This window comes from Ochotona princeps, chromosome 17, assembly GCF_030435755.1.
Source record: "Ochotona princeps isolate mOchPri1 chromosome 17, mOchPri1.hap1, whole genome shotgun sequence".
Taxonomy (NCBI): Eukaryota; Metazoa; Chordata; class Mammalia; order Lagomorpha; family Ochotonidae; genus Ochotona; species Ochotona princeps.
In genome coordinates, this window is record NC_080848.1 from 27,237,146 (window position 1) to 27,255,444 (window position 18,299).

Consider the following 18,299-nt stretch of genomic DNA (forward strand, 5'->3'; position numbering starts at 1 on the left):
TCTCAGTCCAGTGCTTATCTTTCCTTCCCCCCACAGTAAGGAATCTATCCGACGGCCACTGATCCCAGATCTGAAGGGCCAACTTGACTTCAGGAATCTGTGGTTTCTTTACATTAAAAATGGGATGGGGTGCATTCACATTCTATTCTCTTCCTTCTTCCCACATTTCCTTTCTTTCTTCCTTCCTTCACCCACTCTCCCACCCCTGCCTTTCTTTCTTTTTAAACTTTTTATTGATCTGAAATGCAGAGGCCCTTGAGGCAATCGCATTCCATACTGGTGGCTAGTTCTGCTTCCAACTCCAGCTTCCCGTTAATGTGCACTGGCAGCAAGTGCCAGCTCAAGGAGTGGCGAATCAGGCACCCAGGCGAGAAATCCTGGCTCCTGGCTTCGGCTTGGTTGAGTCCTGGTTGCTGCAAGCATTTGGTAAGTGACTCTTCTGGGGGAGATGGTTCTTTCATTCTCTCTCTACCTTTCAAATCAATAAAAATTTCAAAAATAGCTAAAGAAACTATAAGTTACATGTGTAGGGTCCTTTTTTCTGCTTAGTAGTAAGGGGGCACTCTTAAATGATCCAGGAGATGACTAGAGGCAGCCAGCTGCCCTGCTGGGTAAGGACTTCCTGCTGGGCTCCCTAGACTGAGTCCTCTGCTAACCACAGGATGGCTCCCACTAAGGCACACATCCTTCTCCTCCCCTGAGAGGCAGGGGCGGTGGCCCAAGGTGCTCCTCCAGTTGTCCTTAGCCAGCGGAGTTCACCCCTTTGGGTTGGCCAGAGTCCAGATGCTGTGGATTTTCCCACAAGGAGGCTGGTGGGTACCTGACATCCCGCTCTGCTCAACATTGCACTCACCCCTGCATAAGTCCCCCAAACCAGGGTGGGCTGCAGACGAGTCGCTGCGGGGAGTCCACCTTCTTCAGGAGGTCATAAGAGAATCCCTGGATGATGGCCTGCATGTGCGAGGCACAGCGCTGCATGAACTCCACCATCTGTAACACAGCACAAGACCCTGAGCATACACCATGTCAAGTTTCCATGGCAACGGGAGCGCCAGTGTATAGATGAATGGCTGAGGAGCCCATGGCCCCTGACAGTGAGACACCTGGGAAAGTGAGGGCCCGGGGCATTTTCTACAGGTACAGAAGGTATCCAGAGAGAAGCTTGGAAGCAATGATCTCTTCCACGTCACTCTTTGAACAGATGAGGAAACTGAGGGAAATGGAGTGAATCCCTTATCCAGAGCACAAGAGCAGATGGCACTCCACACGGAGGTGCCAGCTCTGTGCATGGTCTTTATGTTTTACAGCTGCTCTTCATTCACACCTGCTAATGTGTGGCCTCAGGCACGCTAATGTCTATAGGCCTTAGTTTCAGTATCTATGAAAAGAAAATCAAAGCACCTACCCGAGAGATTAGTGTCAAGATTAGATGAGCTAAAACAAAAACAAAACAGCATTCCTAACTGTAAAGGGACATTGTAACCCCAGAAGGTCAGGGAGCACAGGATTACAACTAATAGGATAATATTTATATGAAAACAACCGAGTGGGTACCATTCATACAGCTTAATGGATATCATTAGTATGAGAACAGTTGAGTGGACAGCATGTGAATGAGAACACTTAGTGGAATATACAAAAGAGTTCCCAACAAAGAGTTGATGGGTTTTGTTGATAAGCTCAATACCTCCTCCCTTATCCTATATGAGCCTCAGTCTATAAAGTCTGATGCCACTAATAAACTTCATCAGAGTTTATCAGAGTCCACGTGTTTATTATAGGCTCCGTGCACCAAGTCCATCACTGCAGGACGACACCTAACAATATCTGACTCACTTCAGTCCATCAGACTTCAAAGTAGAGTTGTTCTCCCTCCCCACTGAACAGCTGACTGGAAAGGTTCCCTGGACTTTGGGGTGTAACAGCTGGTTAACCTGCTTCGATCCAGGTCAATAGTAAGATATGGCAAGTTCTGCGCTGTGTCCTGGGGCCAATGCTCCCCCTCCCCCAGAAAATGGCAACCAAACAGGGCCCAGTCTTACCGGGGTGCTGCGCTCCTTCCCTGCCGCCAAGGCCCAGGTCTGCGGATTTTGCCCCTTCTCGTCATGGAGCCGCAGGTCACCACCTGCATCCAGCAATTTGCTAAGGATCCACTGATTTCCAGAGAATGCTGCTGCATGGACAGGGGTGCTCCCATCAAAGCAGCGACTGCGGGGAGGACGGTGCAATGAGTACCCACAGCAACACTCTGCCCTGCCATGGCGAGGGGTCTCCAAGCATCTGGTGCTCTGCAGAAGCCATCCTCGGCAATGAAGGTTCTTATTTTTTTTTGAAGCTTTATTCATTCCGGGCCCAGTGCAGTCGCCTAGCTGCTAAAGTCCTCGCCTTGAACACGCTGGGATCCCATATGGGTGCCAGTTAATCCCGGCAGCCACGCTTCCCATCCAGCTCCCTACTTCTGGCCTGGGAGGACAGTTCAGGTTGGCCCAAAGCCTTGGGACCCTACACCTGCATGGGAGACCTGGAGGAGGTTCCTGGCTCCTGGTTTCAGATCGTTGCAGCACTGACCATTGCAGTCGCTTGGGGAGTGAATCATCAGACGGAAGATCTTCCCCTCTGTCTCTCCTCCTCTGTATATATGACTTTGCAATAAAAAAATTATATATATATATTATAGAATGCATATTACATGTTATATATTTATATATGCAATTATATATATATTATATATATACATATACAGAGAGAGAAAAGAAGAGAAACAGAGAGGAAGATCTTTCATCCGATAAAATAAATAAATAAATCTTAAAAAAAAAGTCATAGCAAGTAAAGCCACCTCTCAGGATGCCACCATTCCATATGGGCACCGGTGGGAGTCTCAGCTGCTCCATTTCTGATGCAGCTCCTGGCTAATGCAGCTGGGAAAGCCAAAGTGTTCAGGCCTCTAACAACCCCAAGGCCGACCCTGATTGGAACCCCTAGCTCTTTGCTTCTATGTGACTCAGCCCTAACCATGTTATCTGGGGGTGAACCAGCAGAAGAATGGAAGACTTCTCTCGTGCTCTCTTCCAAATAAATATATTTTTTTCTTTAAAGATTTATTTATTGGGCCTGGCGGCGTGGCCTAGCGGCTAAAGTCCTCGCCTCAAACACCTCGGGATCCCACATGGGCGCCGGTTCTAATCCCGGCAGCTCCACTTCCCATCCAGCTCCCTGCTTCTGGCCTGGGAAAGCAGTCGAGGACAGCCCAATGTTTTGGGACACTGCACCCGCGTGGGAGACCAGGAAGAGGTTCCTGGTTCCCGGCATTGGATCGGCACACACTGGCCCGTTGCGGCTCACTCGGGGAGTGAATCATCCGACAGAAGATCTTCCTCTCTGCCTTTCCAACAAATAAATAAAATTTTTTAAAGATTTATTTATTTTTTTTATACAAAGTCAGATATACAGAGAGGAGGAGAGACAGAGAGGAAGATCCTCCATCCAACGACTCACTCCCCAAGCAACCGAGACAGCTGGAGCTGAGCCAATCCGAAGGCAGGAGCTTCTTCTGGGTCTCCCATGCAGGTGCAGAATCCAAGGCTTTGAGCCACCCAGGGCTGCTGGGATTAGAACCGATGTCCATATGGGATCCCAGCACATTCAAGCAAGGACTTTAGCCGCTAGGCCACCGTGCCAGGCCCATAAGTACAACATTTTAAAACTGATTTTTTATTGGAAAGGCAGATTTACAGAAAGGAGAGAAAGATCTTTTATCTGCTGGTTCAGTTCCATGAGCTGATCCAAAGTCAGGGGCGCCAGGAGCATCTTCAGGGTCTCCTGCATAGGCACAAGGTCCCAAAGCTAGGGGCCAGCTTCCACTCCTTTTCCAGCTTAAAAACAGGGAGATGGGTGGGAAGTGGATCAGCCAGAATGAACAGGTACCCACATGGGAACGTGGAGAATTAGCCAACTGGCAATTTGCTTTGGGTCCCAAATACATAAATTTTTAAAAAAATCAAAAAGGCCTTGCAAAAACAGTTATGAGATGTTCCATACCACTGATTCATTACATTGCATTTTTTTTTCAGCGATAATGTGAATCTTTTCAGCCATAACTAAACAATTAAGGCAGAAGTCAACCTTTCTTGGCAAATCCACAAAAAATACTAATTGGTGAAAACGAATTGTGGGGAATGTAAACTGCCTAACTAAACAGAAAATCATGCCAACATCAACCTTACCTTGCCATATCAACATAAACACAAAAATTACAAAACTGGTACCCAACTCAACCTCTACTTACTGATTTGGATCTGATCCATGAGCCACCAGAACATCAACTAACTTTGTCAGTCCTAATAACGCAGCAACAAAAAGTGCAGTCTGACCCAGGGAGTTAACTGCATCAACATAAACTCCTGCAAACAAAAGTAAAAATGACTTACTAGCCTTCCCAGGAATCCCCTAAATCTTGCCTGCAAACTAATAGCTTAAGCAGCCTTACCACCTCTTTCCATTCCAGACCTCCACACTGCAAGTGACTTACAATCAACAGCTTTAATTAGTAACGTTTGGTTTAGGAAACCACTCAGATTGCATCCTCCCCCTCTCACTCTCCTACAAGGAGAGAAGAACGATCATCAATGGCAAGTGGCAGTTGCACAAAAGCAACACCAAAAGCCAGCTTCACGCTCAGGAGAGGATGCTAAAACTCCTCCTCGTGGTTTCCGGTGCTCTACACGATCAGAGAAACTTCTCTAGTCACAGACTATAGAAATGATCCCTGAAAGTATAGTCTTAACGAGCAATGTCTTGTCTTCCCAACGTGTACAACACTCACACACATTTTGTTGATGGCTAGTTGATGTTACAACACATTATTTTGCTTCATTTATACATAACGTTTTTGATAGTCATATCTCACTACAGAAATTTAATTAAGTATTTTCACTGCTGATATTTTAGTATTCGAAGACCTGTCTGGCTGTCGCGGTAATTAGCATACAATTGCAAGTAGCCAATCACTCACCAGTCTGCTCTCTCCGGTCCCGCCCACCGGCTGGGCTGACTCGGTTACACAGACGCTGCCTGGTGCCCGACGCGACAGCCGCAAAGGCCAGTGTATTCCGGCACCCGCGCGCTGGGCTTCCAGGGCAGCAGGCGTCCAAGTGCTTGGGACCCTGTTATCCACACGGGAGACCTGCACGGGGTTTCTGGGCTCCGGGCCAACTCTAGCCATTACGGCCATTGGACAGTAAATCAGCAGATGGAAGATCTAGCTCTGCCCGTTAAACACATAAAATCTAAAAGACATGACGTAATCAGAACATAATAGTCCAAGAAACTAAGCAGGGCACTCTGTTAACTCCCCTGCTCAGTTGCTTTCTATCTCTTGAATTACAGTCTCCAAACTTTTTAACATTCTTTTTATTTTTTACTATTTATTTATTGTTACTTTATTTTGATCATATTCTTTTTTTAAAGATTTATTCACTTTATTGGAAAGTCAGATATACACAGAGGAGGAGAGACAGAGAGGAAGATCTTCCGTCCGATGATTCACTCCCCAAGTGACCGCAATGGCCGGTGCGCGCCGATCTGAAGCCGGAACGAAGAACCTCCTCCAGGTCTCCCACATGGGTGCAGGGTCCCAATGCATTGGGCCATCCTCGACTGCTTTCCCAGGCCACAAGCAGGGAGCTGGATGGGAAGTGGAGCTGCCGGGATTAGAACCGGCGCCCATATGGGATCCCGGGGTGTTCAAGGCGAGGACTTCAGCCGCTAGGCCACGCCGTCGGGCCCATATTTTGATCATCTTTACATAGTTGATTGGGGCACAAAGGTTCAAGGGCTACAGGAAAGCAGGTAAGACTATTTCCACATTTTTTTCCTGTATCTGGGGTAAACGGTAGGTAAAGGGAGAAGCCCCTCCCAGCCTCCCACCCACCCCAGGTCCCCGATGTGGCCATGCCCCGAGGGTCCTGCTCAAGTGGTTTTGATAGTCCAACACTTCTGAATTGCTGCCAATCTCGCCATTCCAAGCATGAATAAATCTCTCCAGAATCCCTTAGCTGACATAGTCCACCTTAAGTGAGTTTCCATTTGCCCAATCTCTTGAGTTACAATCTCCAAACTATTTCACATTTTTAAAATGTGAAACATTTTAAAATTAAACATTAAAACATTTTAAAATTAAAACATTAAAACATTTATTTTTATTGGAAAGGCAGCTCTACCGAGGAGAAAAATCTCCCACCCGTTGATTCATTCCCCAGATGGCCACACGGCTGGATCCTCTTCTGGGTCTCCCACCCGGGTGCAGGGTCCCAAGGCTTTGGGCCGTCCTCGACTGCTTTCCCAGGCCACAAGCAGGGAGCTGGATTGGGACTAGAACCCGCGAAACTTTAGCCAGGGCAAGACCACTTTTCACATTCTAAGCCATCTCCCCCTCAGTGACTTTTATGTGTACTCCAAAATAACCATGACCTAATCGTACATTGTGAAACCCTCTGCTGCCTCCTAAGGTGCATTAACGAGGTGAGCTAATTCCAATCCACACTGAAGGCAAACGCAGACCAGATTTACTGGAGATGATCAGAACTGAAAAGACACAGCCATATGTCAACAACCAGAGAACCTCAGATTAGAGTGTTACCCCAAGGCACAAAGAGTTAACTCACTTTAAAAAAAAAAGCATAGTTTTTTAACTTTATTTTTAGATTTGACAAAAATCAACTATAATTTTCTATAGAGGGCCTGGCACGATGGCGTAGTGGTTAAGGTCCTCGCCTTGCAAGTCCTGGGATCCCATATGGGCGCCGGTTCTAATCCCGGCAGCTCCACTTCCCATCCAGCTCCCTGCTTGTGGCCTGGGAAAGCAGTCGAGGATGGCCCAATGCATTGGGACCCTGCACCCATGTGGGAGACCCACAGGAAGCTCCTGGCTCCTGGCTTCAAATTGGCTCAGCTCCAGCCGTTGCGGTCACTTGGGGAGTGAATCATCGGATGGAAGATCTTCCTCTCTGTCTCTCCTCTCTGTATTTCCGCCTTTCCAATAAAAATAAAATAAGTCTTGAAAAAAAATGTTTTTCTATAGAAAAAAGTCATCTTTTTTTTTTTACATTATTGACATCACACACTGTATGTTTGCCGAGAAACATATGCATTAAAATAGAAATCAAAGTTATTTGTTCGGTAAATTCAAATTTAAACTTTGTACCTGGAAAGAAAAAATATATATATATAAGAAAAAGCCCTGGTCATGTGTAATCTACACATGAAAAACTCCACAACTCTTGATTCAATGAAGATTGTGCTGAAGGTGCTGCAGCCGGCACTGCTTCTCTCACTACTTCCAGTTACCTCTGACCTTTCCTGGTTAATCCACAAAATAGCTGTGCACTGATGGTGGAGAGAGTGGGCAGTGGGCAGTGGGCAGTGGGCAAGAGAGTGGCAATGCACAGAGATAGATTTAACAAGTGTTAACACATCCAAGCTCCTCAAAGGCCCTAAACAGCCATGGTGTCAAAACTTGAGATTTGGAATTCAATCTGGGAACTCAATAAGAAAAGGCTAGAACAATACTCCAGAGTGTGTCTGTATCCATAGCACAGGCACTAAGTAATTTCTAATATAAAGAAAAAAGGCTATATCTTACTTTATATCATATATTATATCTTTAATATAAAGAAAAAAGAAAAAAAGACACCCTGGTACGATGCTTGTGGGAATGTCGACTAGTATAATCATTATGTAAGACAATGAAGAGCTTCCTTAGAAACTGAAACAGGCCTATCAGATGATGCAGCCATCACACTACTGTGAATTTATCCAGAGAAAATTAAGTCAGCATATGAAAGAATTAATTGTACTCTAATGTTTACTACAGCTGAATTCACCATAGCTAAGAAAAGGAGTCAGGCCATATGTCCATCAACTTAAGAGTAAATAAAATGTGGTATATTTATACTACGAAGTACTACTCAGATAAAAACGAATGAACTACTGTCCTTTTCAACAAAACACAATTGCAGCCTGCAATACTAAGCGGGAATAACCCAGTTCCAATATTCTGTTTTCTCCAGTATGTGACAGTACATAGAATCATACTATCATATAAACATAGTATCATAGAATGCAAAAATATAAAAATGAAATTGACATGTGACTTGATCATCCATACTTTTCTCTTGAATATTATGCTTAATAGGCATTAAGCTTGTGACATTAAGATAACTTAAGTGTGTTATTATAAAAAGTAAAGATGAAAAGGTAGGAAGGATGAGAAATGAGAGAAAAAAAGAGATTAAAATGCTACATAAAACTTGTTTCTCTAAGAGGAAAAAAAAACGAGGGAGAGACTAAAACTAACATTTCGTGTCCAGAGAGACACAGGATGCGTAGTGGAGCCTCCGGGACAAGAACAGGTTCTGATACGGTACCCAGAGAACTTCACCTGCTATGCTACCTATTGGAGAACAGAAACTGCTCTAGGTCTCGCCACAAAAAAACACCAAGGTTCTCTCTCAACAACGTTTAGTTGAGAAAACCACTCAGATTGCATCCTCCCCCTCTCACTCTCCTACAAGGAGAGAAGAACGATCATCAATGGCAAGTGGCAGTTGCACAAAAGCAACACCAAAAGCCAGCTTCACGCTCAGGAGAGGATGCTAAAACTCCTCCTCGTGGTTTCCGGTGCTCTACACGATCAGAGAAACTTCTCTAGTCACAGACTATAGAAATGATCCCTGAAAGTATAGTCTTAGCCTCCTCCCCCGCGACCCTGTGAGCCTAACCCCAACACACACTTTTAAGTGGCGGTGAGATACTGTCAGCTCACCTCCTAGCACTGCCACACAGATACACCCTCAAAGTCTTGTTTCACAAACAACTTGCAAAAGAACTTTCCCAACAGCTCTGAGAATGCGTGAAAAAAAGGAAAAAATGAACAATCGCGTCAAGTTCCCTGATTAACATTTGACAGGCCCGACAGCCAATCAGAAGTAACTCTTATGGCTCTAAAGAAACTTCCAGATTAGTTAAATCAAAGGGTGTGACTAGAAAAAAAAAACACAAATGATTTTCCTAATCTTCAATATGACAGAACGCTTGTGAGGCAGCTTTTTTTGTTTTTTAACAGTGAAGTTTCTCAGTTTTGAAAACCAACAGGTCAGATATTGTAAAAATGGTGCTTTTTGAGCCCAGTACAACAGCCTAGCAACTAAATCCCTGCCTTGAACGCTCCAGGATCCCACATGATCCCGTTTTAATCTCTTCTGCTCCACTTCCCAGCCAGCTCCCTGACTGTGGCCTGGGAAAGCACCCACAACCAAAACCCGGAAGAGGCTCCTGCCTTTGGCTTGGCTCAACTCTGGCCATTGTGGCGTGAATCAATGGATGGAAGATTTTTCTGTCTCCCCTCTCTGTAAATCTGCCCTTCCAATACAAATAACACATTTATTAAACAAGTGCATGAGAAATTTTAAGATTTATTTATTGTTGGGCCCAACACAATAGCTCAATGGCTAAATCCTCGCCTTGTGAGAACAGTTACCACATGTAGGCACTGGTTCTTAGTTGTTCTGCTTCTCATCCAGCAACCTATTTGCGCTCTGAAAAATCAGTGGAGGATGGTCTAAAGCCTTGGGCTTCTGCATTCATCTGGGAAACCTGGAAGAAGCTCTTTGCTTCAGATAAACCTAATACCATGCATTAAATTTAAATATACTTAACCACATATCATTAATATATAAATATAACAATTTGCAAATTAATATTTTTCTTGCTATTCATTTTCCCACTCTGTAATGCCAACATTTTACTTTAAAATACATTTATCGGGGGCCCAGCGGCGTGGCCTAGAGGATAAAGTCTTCAACAGGATCCCATGTGGGTGCCAGTTCTAATCCTGGCAGCTCCACTTCGCATCCAGCTCTCTGCTTGTGGCCTGGGAAAGCAGTTGAGGATGGTCCAAAGCCTTGGGTTCCTGCACCCACGTGGGACATTTGGAGGAAGCTCTTGGTTCCTGATTTTGGACCTTGTGGTATAAACATAGGATGGAAGATCTTCTCTCCGTTAACATATCTTGAAGGTCTTCTGTGTCACAATACACAAACAAGAGGACGGCATTGCAACTAACCATCAGGACAAACACCAAGCCTTAAAACCACTGCCAGTATATAAACCAGAAAAACTAATAGGAAACCACTCAGATTACATCCTCCCCCTCTCACTCTCCTACAAGGAGAGAAGAACGATCATCAATGGCAAGTGGCAGTTGCACAAAAGCAACACCAAAAGCCAGCTTCACGCTCAGGAGAGAATGCTAAAACTCCTCCTCGTGGTTTCCGGTGCTCTACACGATCAGAGAAACTTCTCTAGTCACAGACTATAGAAATGATCCCTGAAAGTATAGTCTTAGTCTCGTTCCTCGAGACCCTGTGAGCCTAAACCCAACACACTCTTTTAAGTGGCGGTGAGACGGCCTATTTTTTTTTTTTTTTTATACTCTGTGATAAGTTGATCGCTTGCGTTTTCAGGGTTTTTTTTTAGCACAGAGCACAGGAATCTGATTACATGACACACTCCCAACCCTCTTTTTTACTGTTAAGTGTTTGGGAACTCCTCAAAGTAGTGCTGTCTCATTAGCATAGGGCCTCCCGCAGCCACGCCCATGGGCATTGGTTCGCCCAGACAAGGCTGAGGCACCAGGATTGCTGCTGGGCAGTTCTGCTAGGTCTGCTTAGCCTGGCATGAGGGGCGGGGCAAGGGTGTACATCCCTAACACCAAGTAACAATCATAGCAAACACGAGTGGAATGCTGAATTTCTTCTCCACAGTGGGTTTCAATTCTTTCTCACATTCCATCCTAGATTCAGCTGAAGAATCAGGACTGTTTAGTCCCTCTTTCTTATTTATTTATTTAGTTATTTATTTTTAAGATTTATCTTACTTTTACTGCAAGTCCCATATACAGAGAGGAGAGAGAGGATGGTCTTCTGTCCGATGATTCACTCCCCAAGCAGCCCCAACGGCTGGAGCTGAGCCAATCCGAAGCCAGGAGCTTCCTGTGGGTTTCCCACAAGGGTGCAGGGTCCCAAGGCTTTGGGCTGTCCTCCACTGCTTTCCCAGGCCACAAGCAGGGAGCTGGATGGGAAGCGCAGCCGCTGGGATTAGAACTGGCACCCAAATGGGATCCCAGTGCATTCAAGGCGAGGACTTTAGCTGCTAGGTTATTGCACCACACCCCAAATTGGTAATTCTAACTGCAATATTTTTCTGAATTCTGTGAGTCACTCTGGTAAATTTTCATCCCTAGGATGTTTAGAAACCTATGGGTCTGTAGTCAGCCAGGCAGAACTGAGGGTGCTCCAGTTGTAGCTGGCATTTGAAGTAAGGGCAGTTTTAGGGAACCAAGTCCTGGACTTTATTTCTGATTTTAAATCCAGACGGAGAATGGAATGGTTAAGTTCCCAGTTATAATCAGGGAATCGGCACTGGAAAACACCACATATTTTGTGTTAGGAAATAACCTTTTAGCAAGCTCAAGCACTTAAAAAAAAAATTCACACCCTTTCAAGGCCTTACACTATTCCTAGAATAAGACCAAAATCAAGGTTCTGATTCAAACAATGGCCAGTTACCACCTACTGGAGCAACTTCCTTAACAACAGCTACACTGCAGGTCCCCAGTGCGAAAGAAAGCCAGGAGGTGGGGTACCTCTTGAAAGGAGAGAGAGAGACACCAAAGGTTTGAGGAAGGGTCTCAGGGTTTTAAGCCTTCCCTGGCCACTCCTTGTTGGGCGGGGTACCTACAGGTGAAAGGTACCCTACTGGTGGTCTCCTAACCAGTTAGGAAATGGGTGGGCAATGCTTGTGTCACCCATTTGAAGGTGTAGCCAAGAATTCAACAGGTGTGGAGGGTCTTCGACTCCCCTCTCGGAATCCCACATCCTACTTCTGCAGGGGTCAGGGCGACGTCTTCTTCTAGCTACTGGAAGTGAGACTTCTAAGGAGGATCCTGCATTGTTGCCCACCTGCTAGAGCTACCACCTGCAATATCAGCACTCCATCTGGGTGCCCATTACTGCAGCTCCAGCTCTGATGCAGCTCCCGTCTCATGCACTTGGGAAAAGCAGTGGAAGATGGCCCAAATGCCTGGACCCCTGCCACCCACGTGGGAGAGTGGCAGACTAAGAAGCTCCTGGCTCCAGCCTTGCTTGGCCCTGGTCATAAAAGCCATTTGGGAAGGGAGCCAGGGGATGGAAGATCTCTCTCTAGCTTCTCTTCTCTCTGTAACTCTTTCAAGTAAATAAAATAATTCTAAATGAGTAATTTAAAAGGATACTAATGAGCAGTATGACTAGTGTGCCTCAATCTGCCATTTGGATTCCCCCCAATGACTCCTTCACAGCTTTACCATGCCCCTGGTTTGCTCCAGACACCACTCAGAAATGCAGGGCCAGGTGCTTCTGTCACATCTATGTAGGACATACCTTTCTTGAGGATCTTCTTGACTTTCACGTAATTCCCTTGTTTCACATACTCATGAAGCTGACCTTCCAAGGAGTCGTTCTTCAAGCTACCAAGCTGCACAGGACAGGGGAGTAGAAGATGAACCGCCCGCGACATCCTGTTTCAAAAGGAAGCAGCATGTTCATTCTTTCAGCTAGAAACCCAGTGAGGAATCTTACACTCCCTCTAGTCTGGAACTCACCCTGCTTTGCTACTAGTTATCCCTGGGTGTCCACAGACCTGGCTCCGGAGCTCCCGCCTCTGCCCCAACACACGCTTTTCCCAGAGACCCTGCACGCTACGGCTGAGCATCTGTGTGCAGACCATATGCACTCTCCCCTCTACCTTAAGGATCTCGGGATTACTTAGAACATCTAGGATGGCAATAATGTACAAATAGTTGTTTTACTATATTGCATACGGAATAGTGCAACAAAAAAATTTGTACACACGTGGTGCAGATGCTATTTCTTTTTTTTTTCAGTTCTTTTTTTCTTTTATATATACATATATTTAATTTTGAATATTTGAATTATGTGTTACAATTTCATATTGACTTGTATTTTCCCCCAAAGTCCCACCCCCGATAGATTTTCCCCATTTTACTACAGTGGTACAATCCTCTATGAGAAACTGTAATTCCATCAGTCTCTTATTTAAGTGTACCCAAACATTGCTGGAGCGGACAAACTCAAACCGTCCAGCATCCCGTTCTCTGCACTTTTCCCGGAGTTTCATTGGGAATCCATCTTTAATCTGGATACAGGGATGCATGTTGCATTATAACCCTACATCTGGATATGGTAGGCCCCACTACCCCATCACTATACATTTCCATAATTGAGAAACCATGAAACAAGGTCAAAAACTGGTATGAGCTAGAACAACAGCCTCAACAACAACGACGACAATAACAAACTACAGCTCCATGAAAAAACACGCCACTGAGTAACCGACACATGGGTGACAAAAAGGAGATGCAAAAGTCTCTTGGGAAAAATGATGCCATCATATAGTCCATGAGCTGGCAATGAATTTGACAAGAGAAAAGAGTATTTTTGCCGGGATCCTATATGGGCACCAGTTCTAATCCCAGCCACTCCACTTCTCATCCAGCTCCCTGCTTGTGGCCTGGGAAAGCAGTGGAGGATGGCCCAAAGCCTTGGGACCCTGCACCCAGGTGGTAGACCTGGAGGAAGTTCCTGGTTCCTGACTCCTGGCTCCGGATCAGCACAGCACCGGCCATTGTGCTCACTTGGGGAATGAATGATCAGAAGGAAGATCTTCCTCTCTGTCTTTCCTCCTCTCTGTATATCCGACTTTGCAATAAAGATAAATACATCTTAAAATAAAGAGAGAGAGAGTATTTGGAATAAATAAAACTGAAATAATAAACTTCAAAACACATGGAATGCAGCCAAAACAAAACAAAAGTAGTATCAATTGGATTATTGAAGTTACACATTCCACACTGGTTTCCTTATATAAGAGAGAATATATGATATTTGTTCTTTTGTGACTGAGTCATTTCACTGAGCATAGTGGTCTCTAGTTGGGACCACCTGGTTGTAAATAGAATGATTTCATTCTTTTTTTTTTCTTTAATATTCATTTATTCATTAATTACATTGCATTACATGACACAATTTCATAGGTACTGGGATTCCCCCCCCTTCACCCCAAACCCTTCCCCCATCATGAATTCCTTCACCTTGATGCATAACCACAGCTCAAGTTCCGTTGAGATTCCCTAATTAAAAGTTCACACCATACAGAGTCTAGCATCCCACTTGTCCAGCTCAGGTTCAACGGCCTCTTAGGGAGGCCCTCTCAGGTTTGTAGGCAGAGCCAGCAGAGCGTCACCTCGATCAATTAGAAGCTCCAACATATCATCAGCAACAGTCCATGATGAGGCTGGTGCAGAGTCCACTGATTGACATAGTCCGTCTTAGGGTTTCCCCTTGTCCAGTTTTCCGCTGCAAGCATAAAGCTGAGGTGGTTGATTCATCTACTCCATTTTCCATCTTTTTTTGGTTAATGCTTTGATTCCTCCATTTTGTTCAGGGGAATCCCCCTAAAAAAAACTTTGAGGCATTCCCAGTCCAGGCTCCTACATGTACTACTAGTAAGCACAGTGCCCGCCACCGTCCATCACTCCGATCAGCTGATGGTTTTAACCCCTGGGTTGGTTCTCTTCTGAACCCCGACCTCTATTGGAACCAATGACCTCTATTGGAATCCCGGCTCTGCCCATCACACTCTCGTCCCTCACCTAAACCAGTGGGAGGAGTGCTGGTCGGGTGTTGCATTCCCTGCTAGCACAGGCCATTTCACCTTGGCATTTTGTGTTTTGTACTGTTTTTTTTTTTTTTTTATCGCAACCAAACCCGGCCAGGCCCCCACACAGTTTCAGCACTTGGGCTTGCCAGTGGATGACGTGAACCAACTCGGCCTGGTCTGCCCCAACCCGAGCCAAGTGTATTCCAGTGGGTCACATTCCAAAGCCTCTTCTGGGTTATTTACCTCCATGCTTCCTGCGTTTATTTGTAGAGTCAGTGTCCTGTCAGAGGAACTGTTCAGGTTCCTCCGCAGATGCTATTTCTTAAGAATATTTTCAATATTTGGGGTCCAGCGCTGTGGTCTAGCGGATAAAGTACTAGCCTTGAACGCGCTGGGATCTCATGTGGGCGCCAGCTCTAGTTCCAGCAGCTCCACTTCCCATCCAGCTCCCTGCTTGCGACCTGGGAAAGCAGTCGAGGACCCTGCACCCGCGTGGGAGACCTGGAAGAGGTTCCTGGCTCCTGGCTTCGGATCGGCGCAGCACTGGCCGTTGCGGTCATTTGGGGAGTGAACCACTGGATGGAGGATCTTACTTTCTGTCTCTCCTCCTCTCTGTATATATGACTTTCCAATAAAAATAAATCAATCTTGGGCTCAGCATGATAGCGTAATGGTTAAGGTCCTTGCCTTGAACGCGCCAGGATCCTATATGGGCACCGGTTCTAATCCTGACAGCTCCACTTCCCATCCAGCTCTCTGCTTGTGGCCTGGGAAAGCAGTTGAGGATGGTCCAAAGCCTTGGGACCCTGCACCCTTGTGGGAGACCAACAGGAAGCTCCTGGCTCCTGGCTTCAGATCGGTAAAGCACCGGTCAAAGCACCCACTCACTTGGGGAGTGAATCATCAGACATAGGATCTTCTCCTCTCTGTATATCTGACTTTGTAATAAAAATAAAACACATCTTTAAAAAAAAAGAATACTTTCAATATTTGGTTGGTTTTACCATGGATACAAAGGGTCAATTGTAATGATGCATGAAAACAACTGCTGGAACCGTATGAGATTGAAAAACTGTACTCATGAGCATTTTCTGAGATCGAAACATTAGTGATGACTATGCTGCAAAATTAGAAATATGACTATCGTGTCGATAGGACAAATCCAGAAACTTAACTTCTCTTTTAAAGATGTTTATTTTTATTTGACACGCAGATTTATAGAAAGAAACACCTTCCATCCACTGATTCAGTCCCCAGGTGGTCACAACAGTCAGAGCTGAGCCAATCTGAAACCAGGAACCAAGAGCTTCTTCCAGATGTCCCACGTGAGTGCAGGGTCCCAAAGCTTTGGGCCGTCCTCGACTGCTTTCCCAGGCCACAAGCAGGGAGCTGGGTGGGAAGTAGAGCAGTCAGAACACAAATTGGTGGTCACACGGGATGCTGGTGTTTGGAAGTGGGGGGTTAGCCAGTTGAGCCACCATGCAGGAGCCTAACTTCTAAACACCAGAACACAATGCAGCCATTATGCATTTAAGAATGGGGCAGGGGTCCAGTGTGATGGTTCCATGGCTAAATCCTTGCCGGGAATCCACTGCAATCCCACATGGGCAACTGGATCCTAGTTTGGTGCACCTCCCATCCATCTCTCTGCTAATGGCCTGAGAAGGCAGAGAATGATGGCCCAAGGCTTTGGGCACCGGTGCCCACGTGGAAGACCCAGGGGAAGATCCCTGCCTCCTGGCTTCAGATCAGCTCTGCTCGTTGTGGCCACTTGGGTAGTAAACAGACTGATCTTTCTCCCTTTCTCTGTTAATCTGCCTTTCATATACATACGTGTGGGCAGAACAAAGGAATGCGCTGGGCTCACAGCTCAGACTCTGAAGTTCTGGCTTTATTACCTCCCCAAAGAAATGACTCCATAGTGAGAAGTCTAACCATGAGAGGAAAACTCGGTGCAGCCTATTGGCTAAAGTCCTTGCTTTGCATGGATCCCACCAGTTCAAGTCCGGGCTGCAATACGTACATTGCAGCTCCCTGATTTGGCCTGGCAAAGTAGCCCAGAATGAGCCAAAGCCTTGGGACTCTGCATGCACATATGGTGTGTGAACCCTCACTGTTGCACTCCACGAACTAAAGAAAAAAAAAAACAGCAACCAGAGAGCCACTAAGAACTTCAAATAGTGCGCCAAGCCTAGAGATACGTTTTGGAAAGAAACATATCTGCCAACTACACACAACAGCTACAAACTACACCATGCAACAAATCATCTTTCATTTAACACCAACTTATCAGGGGAGAGCGCGAACGCAGTCCCCCACTACCACAAATTATGCAGTCGAGTTTCCCACATTTGGGGAAATCGCAGGGGTCAGCACACCCGGAGTGCAATGGGTGAGCCTCGCCCTGGGAAAACCACCTTCGTGATCATGGTATCTCCCCTGCCAGGTAAGTATGAGTTGCTTAGCTTGACTGCTCTCATACCCTCTTCATCAACACACACTTTAGTCATGATCAATTGCATTTCAAATGTTTTAAGTCCTCATTTACAAACCGAAGGATATGCCATGTGATAGGGATCAAGCTACAGTTTCTCTTTGGAGATTTGCTCGAATTCTGCCTTAGGAAAACGGCTAAAACCGACAACCGCCGTGCTTATTTGCATATCCCCGCCTCTTGTGGTGACATCACCAGCAGCGTCAAGGAACTCTTCCTCACGCAGTTGCAGCTGCGCGATCAGCAAGAAAAACGACAAGCCTGGCTGTGGCTAAAGATAGTTTTATATTTAGTAGCTTGGGGTGCGCGTTGGGCGCAGCGGTTAGAAAGCTGCTTGGCACCCCACATGCCACAGGAGTGCCTGCCCTCTGAGCCGGGTCCAGGGCCTCGGAGAAGAGAACCCTGGTGCCCAATTCTTGACCCCCATCCCACAGTTCACTGCACTTACTAGATGCCCTGGCTGTGCGAAGCAAGACCTTGGGATTGCCAAGACCATCAAGGCAAGGGGAGCTTCTCTGCCCAGATCCAGGGAGTGGGAAGCTGCAGCCCAGGCTTCCAGAACAGGACAAGACAGCCGCTTGAATACAATCATTCAAGACACCTCTCTGTCAGCCCAGACACCTGGGCCCCCTATGCCCCTCCTATGGTCATGATTATGGGAAGAAAAAAAAATTACAAAAGCCCAAGCCGTTTCCCCTAAAGCCAGTGTCCAGTCGGACACTCCACTTCCCTACTTCTCTGTGGGGGCAGGGCTTTCCTATTGCTTTGCTTTGAATAAAGATTCTGAAAAAAAAAAAAGATTCTGTTATGCTTGCATTTGTTTCACAGCTTTTTATTTCTACACTAACCCTAGAAAAGAACCCACCAAGGTTTGCCGCCAACACCTCCGAGTACCGGCTATGCTTGTCCGGCCACCTGCTGGGAGGCTGCGGATGGCGGCTGCGGTGGCTGTGGCCCTGTCACCCACGTTCAAGACCCTCACGGAGTTCCCAGCTTTTGCCTTTCGCCTGGGAGTGGGCTTTTGGTGAAC

General features: G+C 46.1%; 1 protein-coding gene and 4 non-coding genes across 5 annotated transcripts in view; all 5 read right to left on the reverse strand.

The window, feature by feature from the left end:
- The window catches only part of TEX14 (testis expressed 14, intercellular bridge forming factor), a 102,527-nt gene that overhangs the window by 62,826 nt on the left and 21,402 nt on the right, over positions 1–18,299 (reverse strand). The window contains exons 2-5 of the mRNA XM_058676074.1: positions 12,477–12,613; positions 4,286–4,400; positions 2,043–2,208; positions 854–990 (exon numbers count right to left, since the gene is read on the reverse strand). Of these exons, the coding sequence (XP_058532057.1) occupies positions 854–990; positions 2,043–2,208; positions 4,286–4,400; positions 12,477–12,612 (554 nt within the window). The 5' untranslated portion in view covers position 12,613. The remainder of the gene's footprint in view (positions 1–853; positions 991–2,042; positions 2,209–4,285; positions 4,401–12,476; positions 12,614–18,299) is intronic.
- On the reverse strand, positions 4,566–4,781 carry LOC118759757 (small nucleolar RNA U3). The gene has a single exon (XR_004996399.2). It is a non-coding gene; the product is annotated as a small nucleolar RNA U3 (small nucleolar RNA).
- LOC118759758 (small nucleolar RNA U3) lies at positions 8,530–8,745 on the reverse strand. The gene has a single exon (XR_004996400.2). It is a non-coding gene; the product is annotated as a small nucleolar RNA U3 (small nucleolar RNA).
- On the reverse strand, positions 10,185–10,400 carry LOC131482454 (small nucleolar RNA U3). Its single transcript, XR_009247011.1, has one exon. It is a non-coding gene; the product is annotated as a small nucleolar RNA U3 (small nucleolar RNA).
- LOC118759740 (U1 spliceosomal RNA) lies at positions 17,066–17,229 on the reverse strand. The gene has a single exon (XR_004996393.1). It is a non-coding gene; the product is annotated as a U1 spliceosomal RNA (small nuclear RNA).